General features: G+C 37.4%; 1 protein-coding gene and 1 pseudogene across 5 annotated transcripts in view; both read right to left on the reverse strand.

Annotated features, from left to right (window-relative positions):
- The window catches only part of DENND5B (DENN domain containing 5B), a 198,650-nt gene that overhangs the window by 110,855 nt on the left and 70,933 nt on the right, over nt 1-16,862 (reverse strand). For 3 of the 5 annotated variants that reach the window (XR_007153926.1, XM_047866467.1, XM_047866473.1), the window contains exons 2-3: nt 7,251-7,316; nt 4,028-4,137 (exon numbers count right to left, since the gene is read on the reverse strand). Coding sequence is in view for 4 of the 5 variants with exons in the window: in XM_047866467.1 (XP_047722423.1) it covers nt 4,028-4,137; nt 7,251-7,316 (176 nt within the window). In the remaining variant the exon portion in view is untranslated. Of the gene's footprint in view, nt 1-4,027; nt 4,138-7,250; nt 7,317-12,464; nt 12,637-16,862 lie in introns of those variants that run through there. The other 2 variants (XM_047866468.1, XM_047866470.1) reach the window with 2 other exon arrangements.
- LOC125171474 (uncharacterized) lies at nt 13,230-13,433 on the reverse strand (annotated as a pseudogene).

Below are 16,862 nucleotides of genomic sequence, written 5' to 3' on the forward strand. Positions count from 1 at the left end.
CAAAGTTAAGGAAACAATTGGGCTCCTCAGTAATGGCTGGATTAGAGCCCCATTCCTATAGTTTTCATTGTGAGACATAAACTTAAAACCTGGACGAAAATTAAGGCCTACTTTCATTCTAATGTCAAATCTATTAATGTAACTGTTATCCACTTCAAATTCAAGTACTTTCTGAATCTATAAAAAGTATACACAGCTCTTTTTCCTTTGAATGTTGCAAGATGGGCACCTGAATAGGTTTTTTTCAGTCAACCCTTTATTTTTTTTTACTCTTTGCTTAACATTCCACCCTATCCTTCTTTGTCATCAAAGTAAACAGTAAATTGTAAACTTAGAGCTTTACAGATTATAAAGAGCTTTACAACAGTTATGACTTTTAGTTACTTAAAATATCATATATCAGATGTTTCACTTAGTACTTCATAACTCGCTTAAAAATGCATTGACCATATTTTCTTCCTAATATTCCCTAGGTTCACTACATTCTTGAGGATAAGATCTACTGACCAGAATATTATATAAATAGCCATGGATGCCAATTTGCAGATTACCTCAAAGAGATCTTTAATGGGGGAGAGGGAGGCAGGGGAACTTCAGCTCCATTTGCATTGCTTTGCTTCATTTAAAAGAAGTACAGGAGCGCCTGGGTGGCTCAGTTACTTAAGTGTCCAACTCTTGGTTTCAGCTCAGGTCATGATCTCACGGTTCCTGAGTTTGAGTCCCACATTGGGCTCCGTGCTGATAGTGCAAAGTCTGCGTGGGATTCTCTCCCTCTCTTTCTGTCCCTCCCTCACTCACTCTGTCTCTCAAAAATAAATAAACTTAAAAAAGAGAGAAAAGTACAGATCTGAAGCAAATTTGTCAATGTGGACATATGTGTTAGTTCTGGGGATATGACTGTTGTATTGTTCTGTTTAATGATACACCACCCCTCCTTTTTTTTTTGTGAAAATCTCTGAATCAGGTACTAAAAAAGACATAAAAGCAATTAATTTAGAAACAATTTCACCTGTTATTTATTTTCTATTATATTTGCATGGCACTTATACACATGGAATTTTTTTTTTTTTTATTTAACAAAGTTCATTGCTTTGGAATATTTAATTTCTGTGTGAAATTAATGATCCTTCCTCAATCCATCACTGTTGCTTGTTAAAGAAATGACTGATATTGCAGAAGGTGATGACTCACTAGAGTGGGATTTTGCTAAAGGCAAGAAGAAAGTTTTATATCCCTAGGTAGGAATAAATTATAGCTTCATACAATTGCACTTACTAATAAATCAGGAAATTAAGGGCAGTAAATCTATGACCCAAATGCAGACTAGTTTAATGGAATGCTTTTCAGAGATTTTCAAGGAATGCTAGCAAATCCTTTTAGATTTGTAGCAAAACCCAAAATGTTGTGTGGTGCTTAACCATCAAAATACAAGCCTATGTGTTTATTCTTCGTAAGAAACTTTGGTTGCTTACATAAAAAATCTCAGAGGCAAGGGTAAAGAAAATATCAAAGACAGATTAAGGAAGCTGATCACTCTCTTAGAGATGAATGTTTTACAAACTGAGGCTAAAGCTATCATGGATATCTCACTATTAATGCATTCAAATGATTAACAGAAGAAAATATACCAAGTGTGGCATTTTGTTCCAAACAACTACGGATTCATATTGTAATAAGCACCTAGTTTTGGACACCATTCTAATTTATCACAGATTATACTTTGAAATACCTAAGAAGTCAAGTGTTGTGATCTATTTACATTCTTATCTAGGTTTCTATTACTTCATTTAGGCACTCTTTTCTTTAATACTTTCCTATTAATTTGCTGGCAGAGCAGCTGATAAGTTATTTTTTGTCACTGTTATTTGTTGACTGTTTTAGTCAGAGGCTTGCCTGTGCTCCTCCAGTGTCATAAATATAACAAAGAGTTGTGTTCTACTTAATATCTGTTGTGCTGTCTTTACCAAAGATGAGGCTAGGCCCCACAGTATTAATTTCCAGAAAAATGGTATCTCTGGTTATTTTGGTATTGGCTAACAGTTTAGAGAAACAACTACACTGTGTTCTATGAAGAATCAATGTCAAAATGCCAGTGCCTCAGGCATTTATACTTAGAAAAAGTACCATGCTACTCCCTCCTTGCAGCAAACTCAGACTGGAATGAAGTTACTGTGATACAGAAATACTACAAAAGGTCCAATGTGACCCATGCCATTTTGGCGCAGGTCAAAACTAAGTCACATCATTTTTCTTTGGGGGAGGCAGTAAGATGGGAAAAAAGTAAGCTAGAGAGTAAAAATGATCTGGATTTAGCCCTCTGAGACCCCCTGCAAAACTTTGGCTAAATCATCTCTGTAAAATATGATTAAGAACCCTCACTGGACGCATGTAAGCATGTATGTGAAAGTAATATACATGAGCTATCTAGCAGGTATCTACTATATATTAATTTCTTTCCCTTATAGTACCATATCAGAGTGGGATCTTTTGACTCTATCTTTAAAATACTCAAAAAGAACTACACCTATCAGTGTCTCAGTCCACTGTTAATTATTTCTGTGCCTATTAGGCCTGATCTCTGATTTGCTCACTTTGGGGCACCCTGATTTTTATAATCACAGAGTTCTATTCATGGAAGCCCAAAATATTACCCAGGTTTCCAATCAGGGCCCTTCCTAAATGATCTGAAATCTATGACTCTAAGAATCTTTAAAGGGACTTATAACTACCACTGGTAACTCATTACATTAATTCAAATTCCTTAAAAAAATTCCTACTAATGCCTAAATGATGAAGTTACTTTCCCTCTTTACTTTGTGATTATGTTAAATTACAGGCCCATCATACAACAGTCCTTGAAATATCAAAAGTGTAATCATGTTCCTTCTATCAGGCTCCTCTCCAGGCAAACCAAGAAATATTATTGTTTATCAGAGCATCTATGTATTAATTAATACAAATCCACAAACAGCTTAATAGTAGGAAAATAAAACAGGCTTTGAGGGACATGTGCACCCCAATGTGTACAGCAGCATTATGTACAATAGCTAAATTATGGGAACAGTCCAAGTGTTCATTGACTGATGGATAAAGAAGAGGGTGGTATGTAAATACAATGGAATACTACTCATAAAAAAGAATGAGATCTTGCCATTTGCAACAACATGGATAGAGCTACAGAGTATTATGCTAAGTGAAATAAATCAGTCAAAGACAAATACCATATGATTTCTATTCATATTGGGAATTTACGAAACAAATGAGCAAAGGGGGAGAGAGGGAGAGAGAGAGAAAGACAGAGACAGAGACAGAGACAGAGAGACAAACCAAGAAACAGACTCTTCACTACAGAGAACAAACTAATGGTTACCAGAAGGTAGGTGGCTGGGGGGATGGGTAAAATAGGTGATGGGGATAAAGGAGTTCACTTGTGATGAGCACCAGGTGATATATGGCAGTGTTGAATCACTATATTGTACACCTGAAACTAATATTATACTGTATGTTAACTAACTGGAATTTACATAAAAACTTAAAAAAAAAAAAGAAAATGAGCTTTGAGGGTCTGTTGTACACTCTTATTTGCTGTAGGGACTCTATGCAAGTTACTTAACTTTTTTGAGTTTCATTTTCCACGTCTATAAAATGAGGAAAATATTATCTGTCTTATATAGAATTGTTTATTTAAAACATTAAATGAAATAATGTTGACATTCAAAATACAGTCACTATTGTCATCTTAATAAAATAATATAGGGGCGCCTGGGTGGCGCAGTCGGTTAAGCGTCCGACTTCAGCCAGGTCACGATCTCGCGGTCCGGGAGTTCGAGCCCCGCGTCGGGCTCTGGGCTGATGGCTCAGAGCCTGGAGCCTGTTTCCGATTCTGTGTCTCCCTCTCTCTCTGCCCCTCCCCGTTCATGCTCTGTCTCTCTCTGTCCCAAAAATAAATAAACGTTGAAAAAAAAAAAATTAAAAAAAAAAAATTAAAATAATATAAAGCTAAAGGTAAAAAAAACAAACTACATACCATGTTCACTGCATCTTGATCGAAAGGATTCCATTCTATATTCTCAGGATAGTGGGCCAGAACTTTGGATTTGAATGTTCTTCTCAAAGGACTCTGGTCAAAATTTTCACCTACAACAAATAATTAATAATTAGTTATATCTAGAATTTTTTCAGAAGCATGCCAAAATTTTATTTTTACTTTGCAGATGTATTAACAGATGATGTTGAAATCTGATTCAATTTCTACCTCTAACAGTCTGAGCGGTAAAATTCTCAATGGATGACTGAAAAGGAACTGTTAATAAAAAGATCTGCATTTAAAACTTCAGAATCTGGGGGCGCCTGGGTGGCTCAATCGGTTGAGCATCCAACTTGAGCTCACATAATTATCTCACCAACCGTGAGTCTGAGGCCCATGTCAGGCTCTGTGCTGACAGCTCAGAGCCTGGAACCTGCTTTGGATTCTGTGTCTCCCTCTCTGCCCCTTCCCTGCTTGTACTGTCTCTCTCTCTCTCTCTCTTAAAAATAAAATAAAAACATAAAATAAATTTTTTTTAAACTTCAGAATCTGAATTTCAATATCCTGGCTAGACAACGGTACTAAAAATCAAGATCTACTACAAATAAACTTTGCTGTAACCTAATTATTGTTCTTATTTCAATATGTGGTGATAAAAAAAATGTCTATTTAGGAACATTAATTTACTAAAGAAACATCTTGAATTAAGCTAATCATACTTCTTCTGATCCTGAAATTTTATACATGAATAGACACAATGCTGCAGTGCTCAAAGGAGGCAATTTTGCTTCAGCTTCCACAGAAATCCCCAACAAATGTGACTGCATCCAGGCTTTTATAAGTAACAGAATTAACAGAATTAGAAACATCATCACTGAGTTGTCTAGTTCAGTAGACAGAACATATTAAACACACTAATCTCTGAAAAGAAACAAGCTATTCTAAGCCAAATTCATCACCTGTCAAAATTCTGGAAAGATAAAGGCAGGCTATACTTTGATTATTACATATGTATATATAAAAAACAAAACTCAATAATGAGTTGTCAAGCTCAGTTTTTTCTCTCCTTGACCAAATTATTTCCCATAAGACCTGTTTCCCCCAAATGCCTTAGTTCCATAAAATAAATTCATGTGGATGGCTCTTAAATTCTCAATGTCAAAAAGTTGAGACTGGAGAATTAGAAGACCTTAGAGTGTCATTCTGTCTTCTGTGTTTTTTCTAAAGTTCTAATTAAATGCAAAACATGAAGTACCAGTATTTGTACAAGTAAAAATAACAAGTAATTTATAAATCATAATGGGGCATCTAGGTAGACTCAGTTTCCATTGTGGGTAAAAATTATGAAAAGATGGATAGTAAAACACCTTTTAGTGCAAAACTTAACAGATCACAGAAGGAGGGAAAAGTCACACTCTCAAATCTTGTTGGAAACTGATATAAAATACACAGCTTTTCTGAATAAAGGAACATAGTTTAAATTTGGTGCAGCAACTAGCCTACTGTTTCCAATTTGAGCCCTTGGCTAATGATCATTTTCCTCTGTATTCCTTTTATTTAGGCAAACACTTCATCTCTCTTTCGACTCCATATTTCCGCCTTCTAAATGATAGAATAGAGAACTTTCACTTCGAGAAGGAAAACTGCCAAAAGTGTCCCTAGGGACAGTTTATGAGTTTTTGCAACATACTTCTGGAATATGTAAGGATCAACAAAGTCAATCGAAAAATGTGGAACTGTCCATGAGTCAGTATGCCTGAAGAGTCAGGGTTCAGAATGCCCAATTTCAGGAAGGGTATATGATATCTTTAAACTGATTCTAGATTCTCATGAAAACACTAAAAATTTTTAGATATTTCACTTCTACATTTATTAAAAAAAAAAAAAGACTACTTTTCACTTCACTTTAAGTCACAGAAAACACAAAACAAAAATTCTCTCTTGATTCTAAAGTCTATGCTGCTGACTTTGCTTACTGACACAGGAACAGGATATCCTCAGATAATACACATCAACCAAGAAAGCCTCTCTCCTATACCCACTAAAACATACCAGAAATGTGTATTTTTATCATAAGTATAAATAAAATATGAAACACCGTGGAGGCAAAAGAAACAGCACATAATGCAAGATGCAATTCCTTGCAACACTTACCTTTTAATGAATTCCTGCCTAAGTTGGTTAAAATAGTAACATTATCTTCATTCATATATCAAGTTATTAATGGGACAGAAAATAAATCAGAAAAAGTCATGACAGTGCTATTTTCAATATGATTGTTCTCTTAACTAAGGAACACCACCTCTTGAAGCACAATGAATCACCCAGAAGAGAGATAAAGAAGGAAAACCCTTTTTCAGAGAAAAAAATTTCACAAAAACAGAAGATGAAAAAACTCACGAAACAGAAACATAAATCTAATCAAAGCAAAACAGAACCACCACCATTGCCACCACCACCGTCACTTATTAGACTGCCAAAAAGGGGAGCAATAGGAAAGATCACTGCTGTATATACAGCTGTCTTGGCAAATATTACTTTGAAGTAAATTAAGGGAAGGACCAACTATGTAGAAATTCTGATAACATATTAAGGGTTTAGAAATGAGTATATGTAGCTATTACTACTCCTACCAGCCAAAGAAGAGAATCTCGAAGATGCCTTTTGTAGATGAGAGGTAGGGGAACAACCTATTCTTCTCATTTTGAATCCATGTTATATGAACCCCTAACTTGGAATTTACTGCTAGAACTTGGCAGGAGAAATGAATCTGTCTATGAATTTGGGTTCCCAGGCAACTGAAATTATATATAAGCATCCTTAACTTAAAATCCACCTTTTAAACATTGTCCTGAAATGAACAAGGATTTTAAATTTGTGCAGATATTAATATGCCCACTACAAATACATCTAAACTTAATTCCAAGTCATATTGCCAAGTATCCTGCTACTAAATTTAAGCTGCAATTAAGCCTTTTCTCCCAAGAAAACAAGACATATCTGCCAAGAGAGCTTAAAGACTAGTGAATAATTTTTTCAAGGCTTGAAGCAAATGAGGTCTTTCCAAAAATTAAGATGCAGACAAGAGAACAGAAATACAAAATAATACCTATGTTTTTGCCCAAGCAAAACCAAATAAAAAAACAATTATGATGGGCTTGAGGTGAATTAAAATAATTTCTAACATCTCAACTTTTATTTTTACTTTTATTTTTATTTTTACCTGAAGTCGTATTTGCAGCATCTTGGCTCTTGCCATGACGATCTGCTTCTAGCCATTGGTACAAAACTACATAATGTAACAGAAACAAAAAACTTTATAAACAAAGAAACACAAACACAAAAACAAAATGACTTTGAAGAATGGAAAATGAGAATAAAAAATTAAACAAAAGCAATTAAACATGAGACTTTAACATCAATGGAATGTAGCTTAACACCAACAGCATGTGGTTTATAAGCTATTAGTAATAAGAAAGCAAAGAGAACAGGTAATTGCATCAACATAATAAGTGAAATACTATTTAAACATCTGTAACAGTTATTCATATGGGAAAAAAGCACATATATTCCTCCTGATGCTGATTTAAAGAGAAGTATTAGGAGAAAACTAATGTTTCCATAGTCAGATATAAAAAAATATGATAGATGAAATGACCGACTTTAAAAATTACATCCCAACTTCTGTGTACCTATCAGAATGGCTAAAGTCGAAAAAACTGCACCAAATGCTGACAAATATGTAAAGTGACAGGAATTCTCACTCCTGGTGGGAATGCAAAATGGTACAACCACTTTGGAAGACAGTTTTGCAATTTCTTACAAGACTAAGCACAGTCTTACCATATGATCCCATTGCTCCTAATACCAAGAGGAGCAGCCTACAGTATACCTGATGAATACTTGTCACAACTATCAAGGACATTAAAAACAAGGAAAGTCTGAGAAACAGTAAGAGGAGCTTAAGGAGATATGATAACGGAATATAATGTGGTACATTGGATGAGATGCCCCAAGAGAAAAAAAGTACACTAAGTAAACACTAAGGAGATCTGACATATATAGAGTATAATGGGCTGAAAGTATGCTCTGTAATGAGATTCCATTTAATCAACAATCCCTTTATGTGCTATTAACTAGGAAGTGTCAACTCTTGAAGGAAAGTTTACTACACTAAGGACACAGGCTATTAGAAAATTCACACTAGACCTCTCTAACTTAGCAGCTTTGAAGAGTGTTAAAACTTCTGAATGGGTTACCCAGATATCTACAACTTTTAGACATTCAGTCTTCCCTTTGAAGAGCTAAATAATGACAACGTAGGGTCCTAAAGGCCAGGGAACCTTCCTATCCATACCTCAAAAGTCTGAATTATCTCAAGGCAATTACAAAGGCTAAACTTCTAATCTGGGGGGCTATTTGACCACAGATATCATGAGAGTTCTATATCCTCATCAAGATTTGCCGAAACTTTGTACACTCTCCTTTCGCAAAACAGCAACAAAACAAAGAGCTGGTGAAGGTGCCCATGGAACTCGTGAACTGAAGATAAAGGAATTGATCCATTACAAAGGCCAAAGACACCCTGAAATCACCAAGCAAGTTATTTGGATCTTTCCAGACAGTCAGATGCTGAACTGACATTTGTCATCAGGAATATATGGCCCCTAATGGACCTCTGAATAGCCCTCACACATATACCCAGTGTGCAAGGTCACTGGCTGAGGGTGCCCCAGTGGGCACACAAGTCAGTGCACTCCTCCAGGATATCGCACACTCCTGGGAGGCAAACAATTGTTATGACTGGGACCAGCAAGGAAGAATTTGAGAAGCAGACCTCACTCATTAAATATATACCTATTTTTTTTTTTTTGCCTTTGTAGTTTACAGGAATAACTACTCATTAGAGTAAAGAAGTAGCAGAGTAGAGAAGTATTAGACCATGACAGAAAAATCTCTGCCTTTGTCTCTCAAAAATAAATAAACATTAAAAAAAAAATCTCATTTGGAAAAAAAAAACAAATATGGACTTCACAACTGACAATGAATATCACTCTCACAAAAATGAGATGCAAAGTGGGGAAACTAATCCATTCACTAGTCTAACAATTCTGCCTAGCTCTCGTCTAAAGGCTATTATGCCCTGATCAAGGTAGAAACTCTTGGTTGCATTGAGGGTATCATTAGGAATATTAACCAGTAGTTCAGTTACTTCATATAGACCCTGTTTCTGGTTTTACCAAAGAAAAAAAGAAAAAATATAAAAAGTATTCCAGATCCACTTACACAGAGAATTATACATAAGCAAAAATCTTTTTAGATTCAGATATTCAATTATTTTATCCTTGCCTCCAGATTGCCAAAGTCCGATTATCCATGGTCTAAATATTTCAGAGAATTTCCAGGGAAATAAGTGCATCTGCTTCATGCAAAGCTACAATGTGACTCACCATTACATCAAATTTGGATTTCAAAGCTCACTTTATAACACATATATTTTAAAAGATAATGTAATAACTAAAAAAAGAAATATGACAAATATTTTTACCTAACATACTAGAATGTAAATGGGTAGTTCTAAAAGGACTGAGCTCCAAAAAATTCTTAACTCTCATAAAGCATCTGAAATATGTTACAATACACAGTCTGCTACTATGTTTGTAGATGATGTTAGAATACCAAGAATAACCTTTTTTCACTGTGGCTGGAAGCATAAGATCTGACTTTTTGGTGGCTCCATGCTTCCTCTCATTTGGCACTGAGAGTAGGTACCCATAGCTCTGAGCCAGTGGTGAGAGATTTCTATAGCCTGTGCATGGGGTTGCAAGTGGAGAAGGATTTGTGAGATGTGTGAGCACTGGAGCTATTTCTCGGCCTGAGTGGTCCCGTTAACCCCTTTCTCTGAACCTTCCCACTCTTTCACTCTTCCCGGTGAATCCCCTCCCTCATTATCCATTTCCACCATAGCCTGTGTCTGACCACAGCATTTTCTCCACAAAACAAGGACAAGCCTCACGGTATTTCCCCATCCTTCTGTCCCCAAAGAATACCACAGAAGTCTAGGTGTTTTAAAAAAAGCTTGCTGATAGGAACAATGACAACAGATGGGAAGTTAAAAGGTAATCTCTTTTGTCCTGTCTCTTTTCAATTTTATTCCCTTTCCCTCCAAAGGGAAAGTTTAAAAACACACACAGAGATACACATAGGTAATAAATGGTTGACAGAATATTTAGGGTCAAGAAAATTTTCCTATTATTTTGCTAAAGGTGATAGGAGGAAGTAGGATGCTGCCTAAGAAATCCATGCTGAGGCAGAGAAGGGAGAATGTGGTGGTGAGGCAATTTTTCTCCTTCCCATGTCTATCCTTATAGGTTCCCAACTGTTTGTCTCTAAAAACCCCTGCCTGAATTGACATGAGTTGGAGTTGGAGAGGGAATACTGGACAGCAGTAGATCCTACAAGGGAGACTGACTAGGGAAAGGGAAGCAGGGGCAGGGCAACTTTACACGTTGGTTAAAAAAAAAAAAAAAAAAAAAGGAAAAAAAAGGAGCACTCCTCTGACATTCACAGAAAGCCATTTCCTATACATGCATTTTCTCTTCATCACATGTAATTGTCCTCTTCAAAACAGTTCCCCCAGGAGGCTGCATATTCATTATTCATTCTAATGGTTCTACCACAATTTAAATAATTTTTGAGCAGGTGACACTTAAGGTGAGACCCGATGAAGTAATAATAATCATCATAGTTAACATATAGTGCTTACTATAGGGCAGGTGTTATTCTAAGTATTCTACATACATTAAAGCATTTCATCATCACAATTACTCTATAAGGTAGCTCCTATTTTACCATTTTACAGATGTAGGACCTGAGGCACAAAAAAGGTTAAATAACTTGTCCAAGGTCAGACAACTAGAAAATTCAAACTTACACAGTCTGTCTGGCTCCAGACTGTGCTTTCAATTCTACATGTGAGGTCATCTCAGAAAAGAATATTTCAGGCAGGGGAAACAGCAAGTTCAGAATCCCTGAGGTGTCAGTGAGCTTGTCATGGCTGAGATGCAGCAAGGAGGACAGTGCAATGCATTTGAGTGAGCTGGTAGAAGATGAAATCAGAGAGGTAGCCAGGGCCAGATAAGACAGGGCCTCACAAGCCTTGGTAGGATCTTTCTATCTTGTGTTAAGCATCACGGGAAGTAACTGTGGAGTGTTTTAAACAGAGAAATGACTTTGTTTTAACAAGCTCACCCTGGCAGCTCTGAGAAGAGACTGTGGAGGGTTAAGAGTGGAAACGAAGATACCAGGTGATTAGGAAACATGTTTTGAGGACATAAAAGATATGATTTGCTGACAAGTTAGATGTGAGAGAAAGGAGTAGTCAAGAAGATATCACAATGCCACAGTTTCTGGTCTGAGCACCTGGATGAATAGGATAGCTATTTACTGAAATGGGGAATAATGTAGAAGGAGAGGGTCTTACTGAAGGGTTGGAAGGCTGGAATGAAGAATTCAGTTTGGGATATATTAAGTCTATGATGCCTCTTAGTTATCCAGATGAAATTTTTCAGTCAGCATTTAGAAATCAGAATTTAAAATTCAGGCAAAAGTTAGAAAATTCAGTATCAAATAGATGGTATTGGACATCACAGGGCTGGATAAGATCACTGAGGAAATGAATATAAATGAAGAGAGGCTGGGGTCACAGCCCTGGGACGCTCAAGAATAAACGTTAAGAGGTTAGGAAGAGAATGAGGAACTGGCAAAAAGGTAAATGAAAAATGCAGCCAGTGACGAAACAGAAAGACCAGAAGCATGGGTATCACAGAAGCCAAGTAAAGACAATGTTTTAACAAGGAGAGAGTTGACAGCATGGAAATCACTGGTGACCTTGAGGAGATTTCTGTGGAGTAGTGGGAGTAAAAAGTTGTGTGGAGTTGTTCCAAGAAACAATGCAAAGAGAGGAAGTAGAGGCAGAGAGTATAAATAAGCCTTCTGGAGAGTTTTCCTGGAAAGATGAGAAATGGAAAATACTGAAGGAGAACAAGGGAGGGAAAGGGTTTTGTTTGTTTAAGGACAAAGAGGTATTAACTCATTCAAGTAACATATCCAGAATGCCTACACTGAGCCAGGCACAGTGACCGATGCTGCGGACAGGACTGATTAGTACAGTCCAGTCCTCTGGAGATCTCTCATTCTCCTATCTTGCCTTCCCAATGCCACAATAGAGAGCAGACTTTGCCCATTCCATATGCTATTATGGGGCTGATGCAGGTTGTACTGCCCAGGTAACCATACTTTCTATCCCCAACATACAGGTTACCTACTTTATCCTCATAAGGTTATAAACAGGACACTGAATCCCTTGAAAACTACATTCTCTCCATTACATTTTTTCCTCCTGGTACTCCTAGAAATGGCCCCAAACCATTCTCACTTGGATAAGCCATGTTGCACCAGTGTGCAGCCACTACTGGTTCTGGATCTGTGACAGCCTTCAGGTGCTCACCAACATCCATATTCTCTCTTTGTCAATATCCTTGCATCTGGGCGAGGGCCAAATCACCAGTTCTTGCCAATGAAATATGAGCAGAAGTGATGTGTGTCACTTCCAGGCTGAGGTACATAACCTGTCTGTCCTTTGCCATCCATCAGCTAAAGGCAAATGGAGATGAGGCCTTAAAAAAATGAGAAGGTCACACAATGGAGAAAAACTTGGGTCACTGAATGTCTCTACAAAAGAGCCCCTCCCACCCTGGCCTACATTAGATTAAACAATAAAAGAGAAATAAACTTTTACTGTCTCAAGCCATTGACAGTTTATATTGTTGTCATAGCAATTAGCTATTTATGTGTTTCTGGATTACCCTGAGTTTTTATTTGTGTTACTGTTGATCTTCTTACTATGATACCAGTCCCTGACTATACTGTGTCTTCTGTTCCTTGGTAATTCTCTAGATTGCTTTTCAGTGTGCTCAAATACATAATAAATGCAGTTCTTTAAACATGGGAGGAGAATTTGCCCATTTTTTATGGATGCTCTTACCTTTCATAGAAGCCATATACTCACTACTAAAGCTATTAATCAAGACCAAGGTTTTAACCCATGATGGTCCTGTTAGCCTTTCTAAATACACAACTTCTAAATCTAGTCAGCGATCCTGCAGGTCTAAGTTGCTGGTCACAAAGGGAATCAAGCAAAAGAAGCTGAAGGGATCTCTGAAAATTCATAGACCCTACTGAGGAATAAAAATCAGTTAAAGAGACATAAATCCTGGTAATCTTAAGAGTTTAAGATATTAATATAAGCATATCAACATCAACTTAGTAAATTTTGAATTTCTAAGAAATTCACTGATAAGAACAGATACTACACTTGATCTTAGCCAAAAGGCCAAGAAGCGATAAAAATTCAAAACATACTTCATTATTGATTACATCAAAATTAAAGAGCCATGCTATATTTAGCTAACACCAAATACACTTCAATTACTGAAGTTCATTCACTGGGAGCCAAAAGAGTATACAACACAGTTATTCTATTTCAACTCCAATTTACATAATTTAATCTGTTACTAACCATCTGAAGCTGGCACAGATGTTACCTGTTAAAGGGCATGGACCCCACTAAGACAGCCCTTACTTCAGAGGTCCCTAGCCCACTAGCCCTTCTGACATAGTGGCTATACATCTGGGGCGTTCCCATGACTATCAGGTTTGATAATTCACTAGAGCGACTCACAGAACTCAGGAAAGCACTAAACTTATGATTGCAGTTTTATTGCAAGGGATACAAATCCTAAGAACCAAATGAAGACACACACAGGGTGAGGTCTTAGAGGGAATGCAGAGCTTTCATGGTCTCTCCAGCAGAATCGGGGTATGTCACTCACCACCACTACACATACACAACAATGTGTCCATCAACCAAAAAGCTGCACTAAGCTTTGGTATCTAGAGGGTTTTAAAAAAAAATGTTTATTTATTTTGAGAGAGAAGAAGAGGTGGGGAGAGGAGGAGGGACAGAGAGAGAGAGAGACAGGGAGAGAGAGAATCCTAAGCAGGCTCTGCACTGTCAGCCACAGGTCCAACACAGGGCTCGATCTTACAAACTGCAAGATCATGACTGGAGCCAAAACCAAGAGTTGGATGCTCAACTGACTGAGTCACCCAGCAGCCCCAGTATCTAGAGTTTCTAGTGGGCTTCATTACATAGGCAGGGCTGATTCAATCACTGGCCATGTGACTGAACTCAAATCTCCAACCTCCTCTCTTCCCCAGAGGCCTGGATGGCTCAAGTCCTCTGGTAACTAGCCCCTATTCTGAAGCTATCTAGGGGCCCTTCATTAGTTACTTCACTAGGATAATGCTCTTACTACTCAGGAAATTCCCAGGCTTCTAGGAGATCTGTGCCAGGAACCTAGGACAGAGAGCAAACAAATTCTTATTAGGCACTGTGCATTCTATCAACAAACACAGAACACAGTAGGCAGATTATTTGCAAAAATAACCTTTGCAATTAATTTGAGATCTAGAGTCCTCTGATAATGATGAATAAACAAAGCACTCTGCTTCTAAGCCATGCTTTTCATACTTTTCCTTTTTTAATAAAATGTGAAACAAGAAAAAAACTTTAATCACTTAAGTACTGTAACTGATATTATAAAACCCTATAAGAGAAATGGGTCCATAATTTTTAGGTTAGTCATCAAAAAAACAGTGCTTAGTAAGTGATTTTTATTACTCTGAAAAATATAACAGTGATTTTCAAATAATAATTATAGCCAAGAAAACAAGGCTCTAGTTCTATGTGAATATCCTGGGTTCTAGTAGTTTAGGGCAAATCATAATTTCTTTGAGCAAAGGTTTCCTCATACATAAAATACAGATTATAGAACAACAACACATTAGTATTGACATCTACCTTATATGAGAATCATTTATGCAATGTATTTCTGAGAAAGCATATTAATGTTATTATTTGATGCTGCATGTTATACAATATAAAACAAATCTTCCCTATTGCTAAAGAACTTATTCTCTGGTAAAATGACATCAGGAGAGCCACCCTTTGCTTCCAGGAACAAAAGAAAGGCTCCTAGCATTAAAATATTTATAACTGACAAGTAACACTATAGGGCTAGAGTTCTAAGATGATTCAAACTGAAATATTTCTGCTGTATGACTCAAAGAAGCAGTTATTTGCTCAGAGCCAATCTAGATTTTTCCCTTCATTTCCATTCATTACTTTTTGCTGCCAATACTCTCGCCCCAAAAATTTTTATAAGGAGTCAGAAACTAGTAACTCAGTTTAGTTTACACAGGGATACCAATGGACATATACAAGAATACCACTTTCTTCCTCGTACCCTCTTAAAAAAAAAAAAAAACCTGCATAAGAAATCAACAAAGTTCTCTAAAGGAAAGATACACATTACAAAGTAGGAAAAGGAGTATATGTGATTTACTAATGCTCCCCTACCTCACCGTCTATGAAATTATTATCATATGAGCAAGATAGGGCAAAAAAATGTTACTAAAATTCACTGAGAAACAAAATCTTCCTATAAGAATCAAACAGAAGCATTATTATTCCAACAATTACTTGGAGTTTTTTTTGCAGCTAGAATGGCTGTGCTGATGTGAATATTGCTAAGTAAGAGTGACCTCAGAGTCTCTTCATCAGTATGCACTTTTATCCAAAGGCCCTCAAGGCCCTCCTCTAACATGCTGAGTGTTAGCTAGAATATTCAGGCTTTAAAATGAACTGCATGGGGGGCATGATCTCACAGTTCCTGAGTTTGAGCCCCATGTGGGGGTCTGTGCTGACAGCTCAGAGCCTGGAGCCTGTCTCAGGTTCTGGGTCTCCCTCCCTCTCTGCCCCTCCCCCACTTGTGGTCTGTTTCTGTCTCTCAAATAAATGTTAAAAACAATTAAAATGAACTGCATGGGATGCCTGGGTGGCTTAGTTGGTTAAGCATCCGACTTTGGCTCAGGTCATGATCTCACAGGTTTGTGAGTTCGAGCCCCGCATCGGGCTCGGTGCTGACAGCTCAGAGCCGGGAGCCTGCTTCAGATTCTGTGTCTCCCTCTCTCTCTGCCCCTCTCCTGCTCACACTAGGTCTCTCTCTCTCAAAAAACAAATAAACATTAAAAGAAAAAATTAGGGACACCTGGGTGGCTCAGTCGATTAAGCAGCTGACTTTGGCTCAGGTCATGATCGTTCAGTTCATGGGTTTCAGTCCTGCATCAGGCTCTGTGCTGACAGTATGCAGCCTGGAACCTGCTTTGGATTCTGTGTCTTCCTCTCTCTCTGCCCCTCTCCTGCTTATGCTCTGTCTCTCAAAAATACATAAATTTTTTTTTTAACGTTTATTTATTTTTGAGACAGAGAGAGACAGAGCATGAACGGGGGAGGGTCAGAGAGAGAGGGAGACACAGAATCGGAAACAGGCTCCAGGCTCTGAGCCATCAGCAAAGAGCCCGATGCGGGGCTTGAACTCACGAACCGCGAGATCATGACTTGAGCCGAAGTCGGACGCTTAACCGACTGAGCCACCCAGGCGCCCCATAAATTTTTTTTTTTAATTCTGTAAAAATTTAAAATGAACTGCATGGATTCTAATTCTTAAAATGGTATCAAGGGATAGTACAGAACTATGAAATTATGACCCACATATTCTAGGACGAAGACAACGTGACCTGCCAGATAACAAGGACCTTCCCAGAGGCTGTGATTCCCAAAGCTACTGTCTAGCATATTTTAAAAAGTTAAGTCACATCATCTATGGTAGAGAGAAAAAAAATTTTAATAACTTCCTAAAGTTTTCAAAAT

The sequence above is a fragment of the Prionailurus viverrinus genome, chromosome B4 (genome assembly GCF_022837055.1).
Source record: "Prionailurus viverrinus isolate Anna chromosome B4, UM_Priviv_1.0, whole genome shotgun sequence".
Lineage (NCBI taxonomy): Eukaryota > Metazoa > Chordata > Mammalia > Carnivora > Felidae > Prionailurus > Prionailurus viverrinus.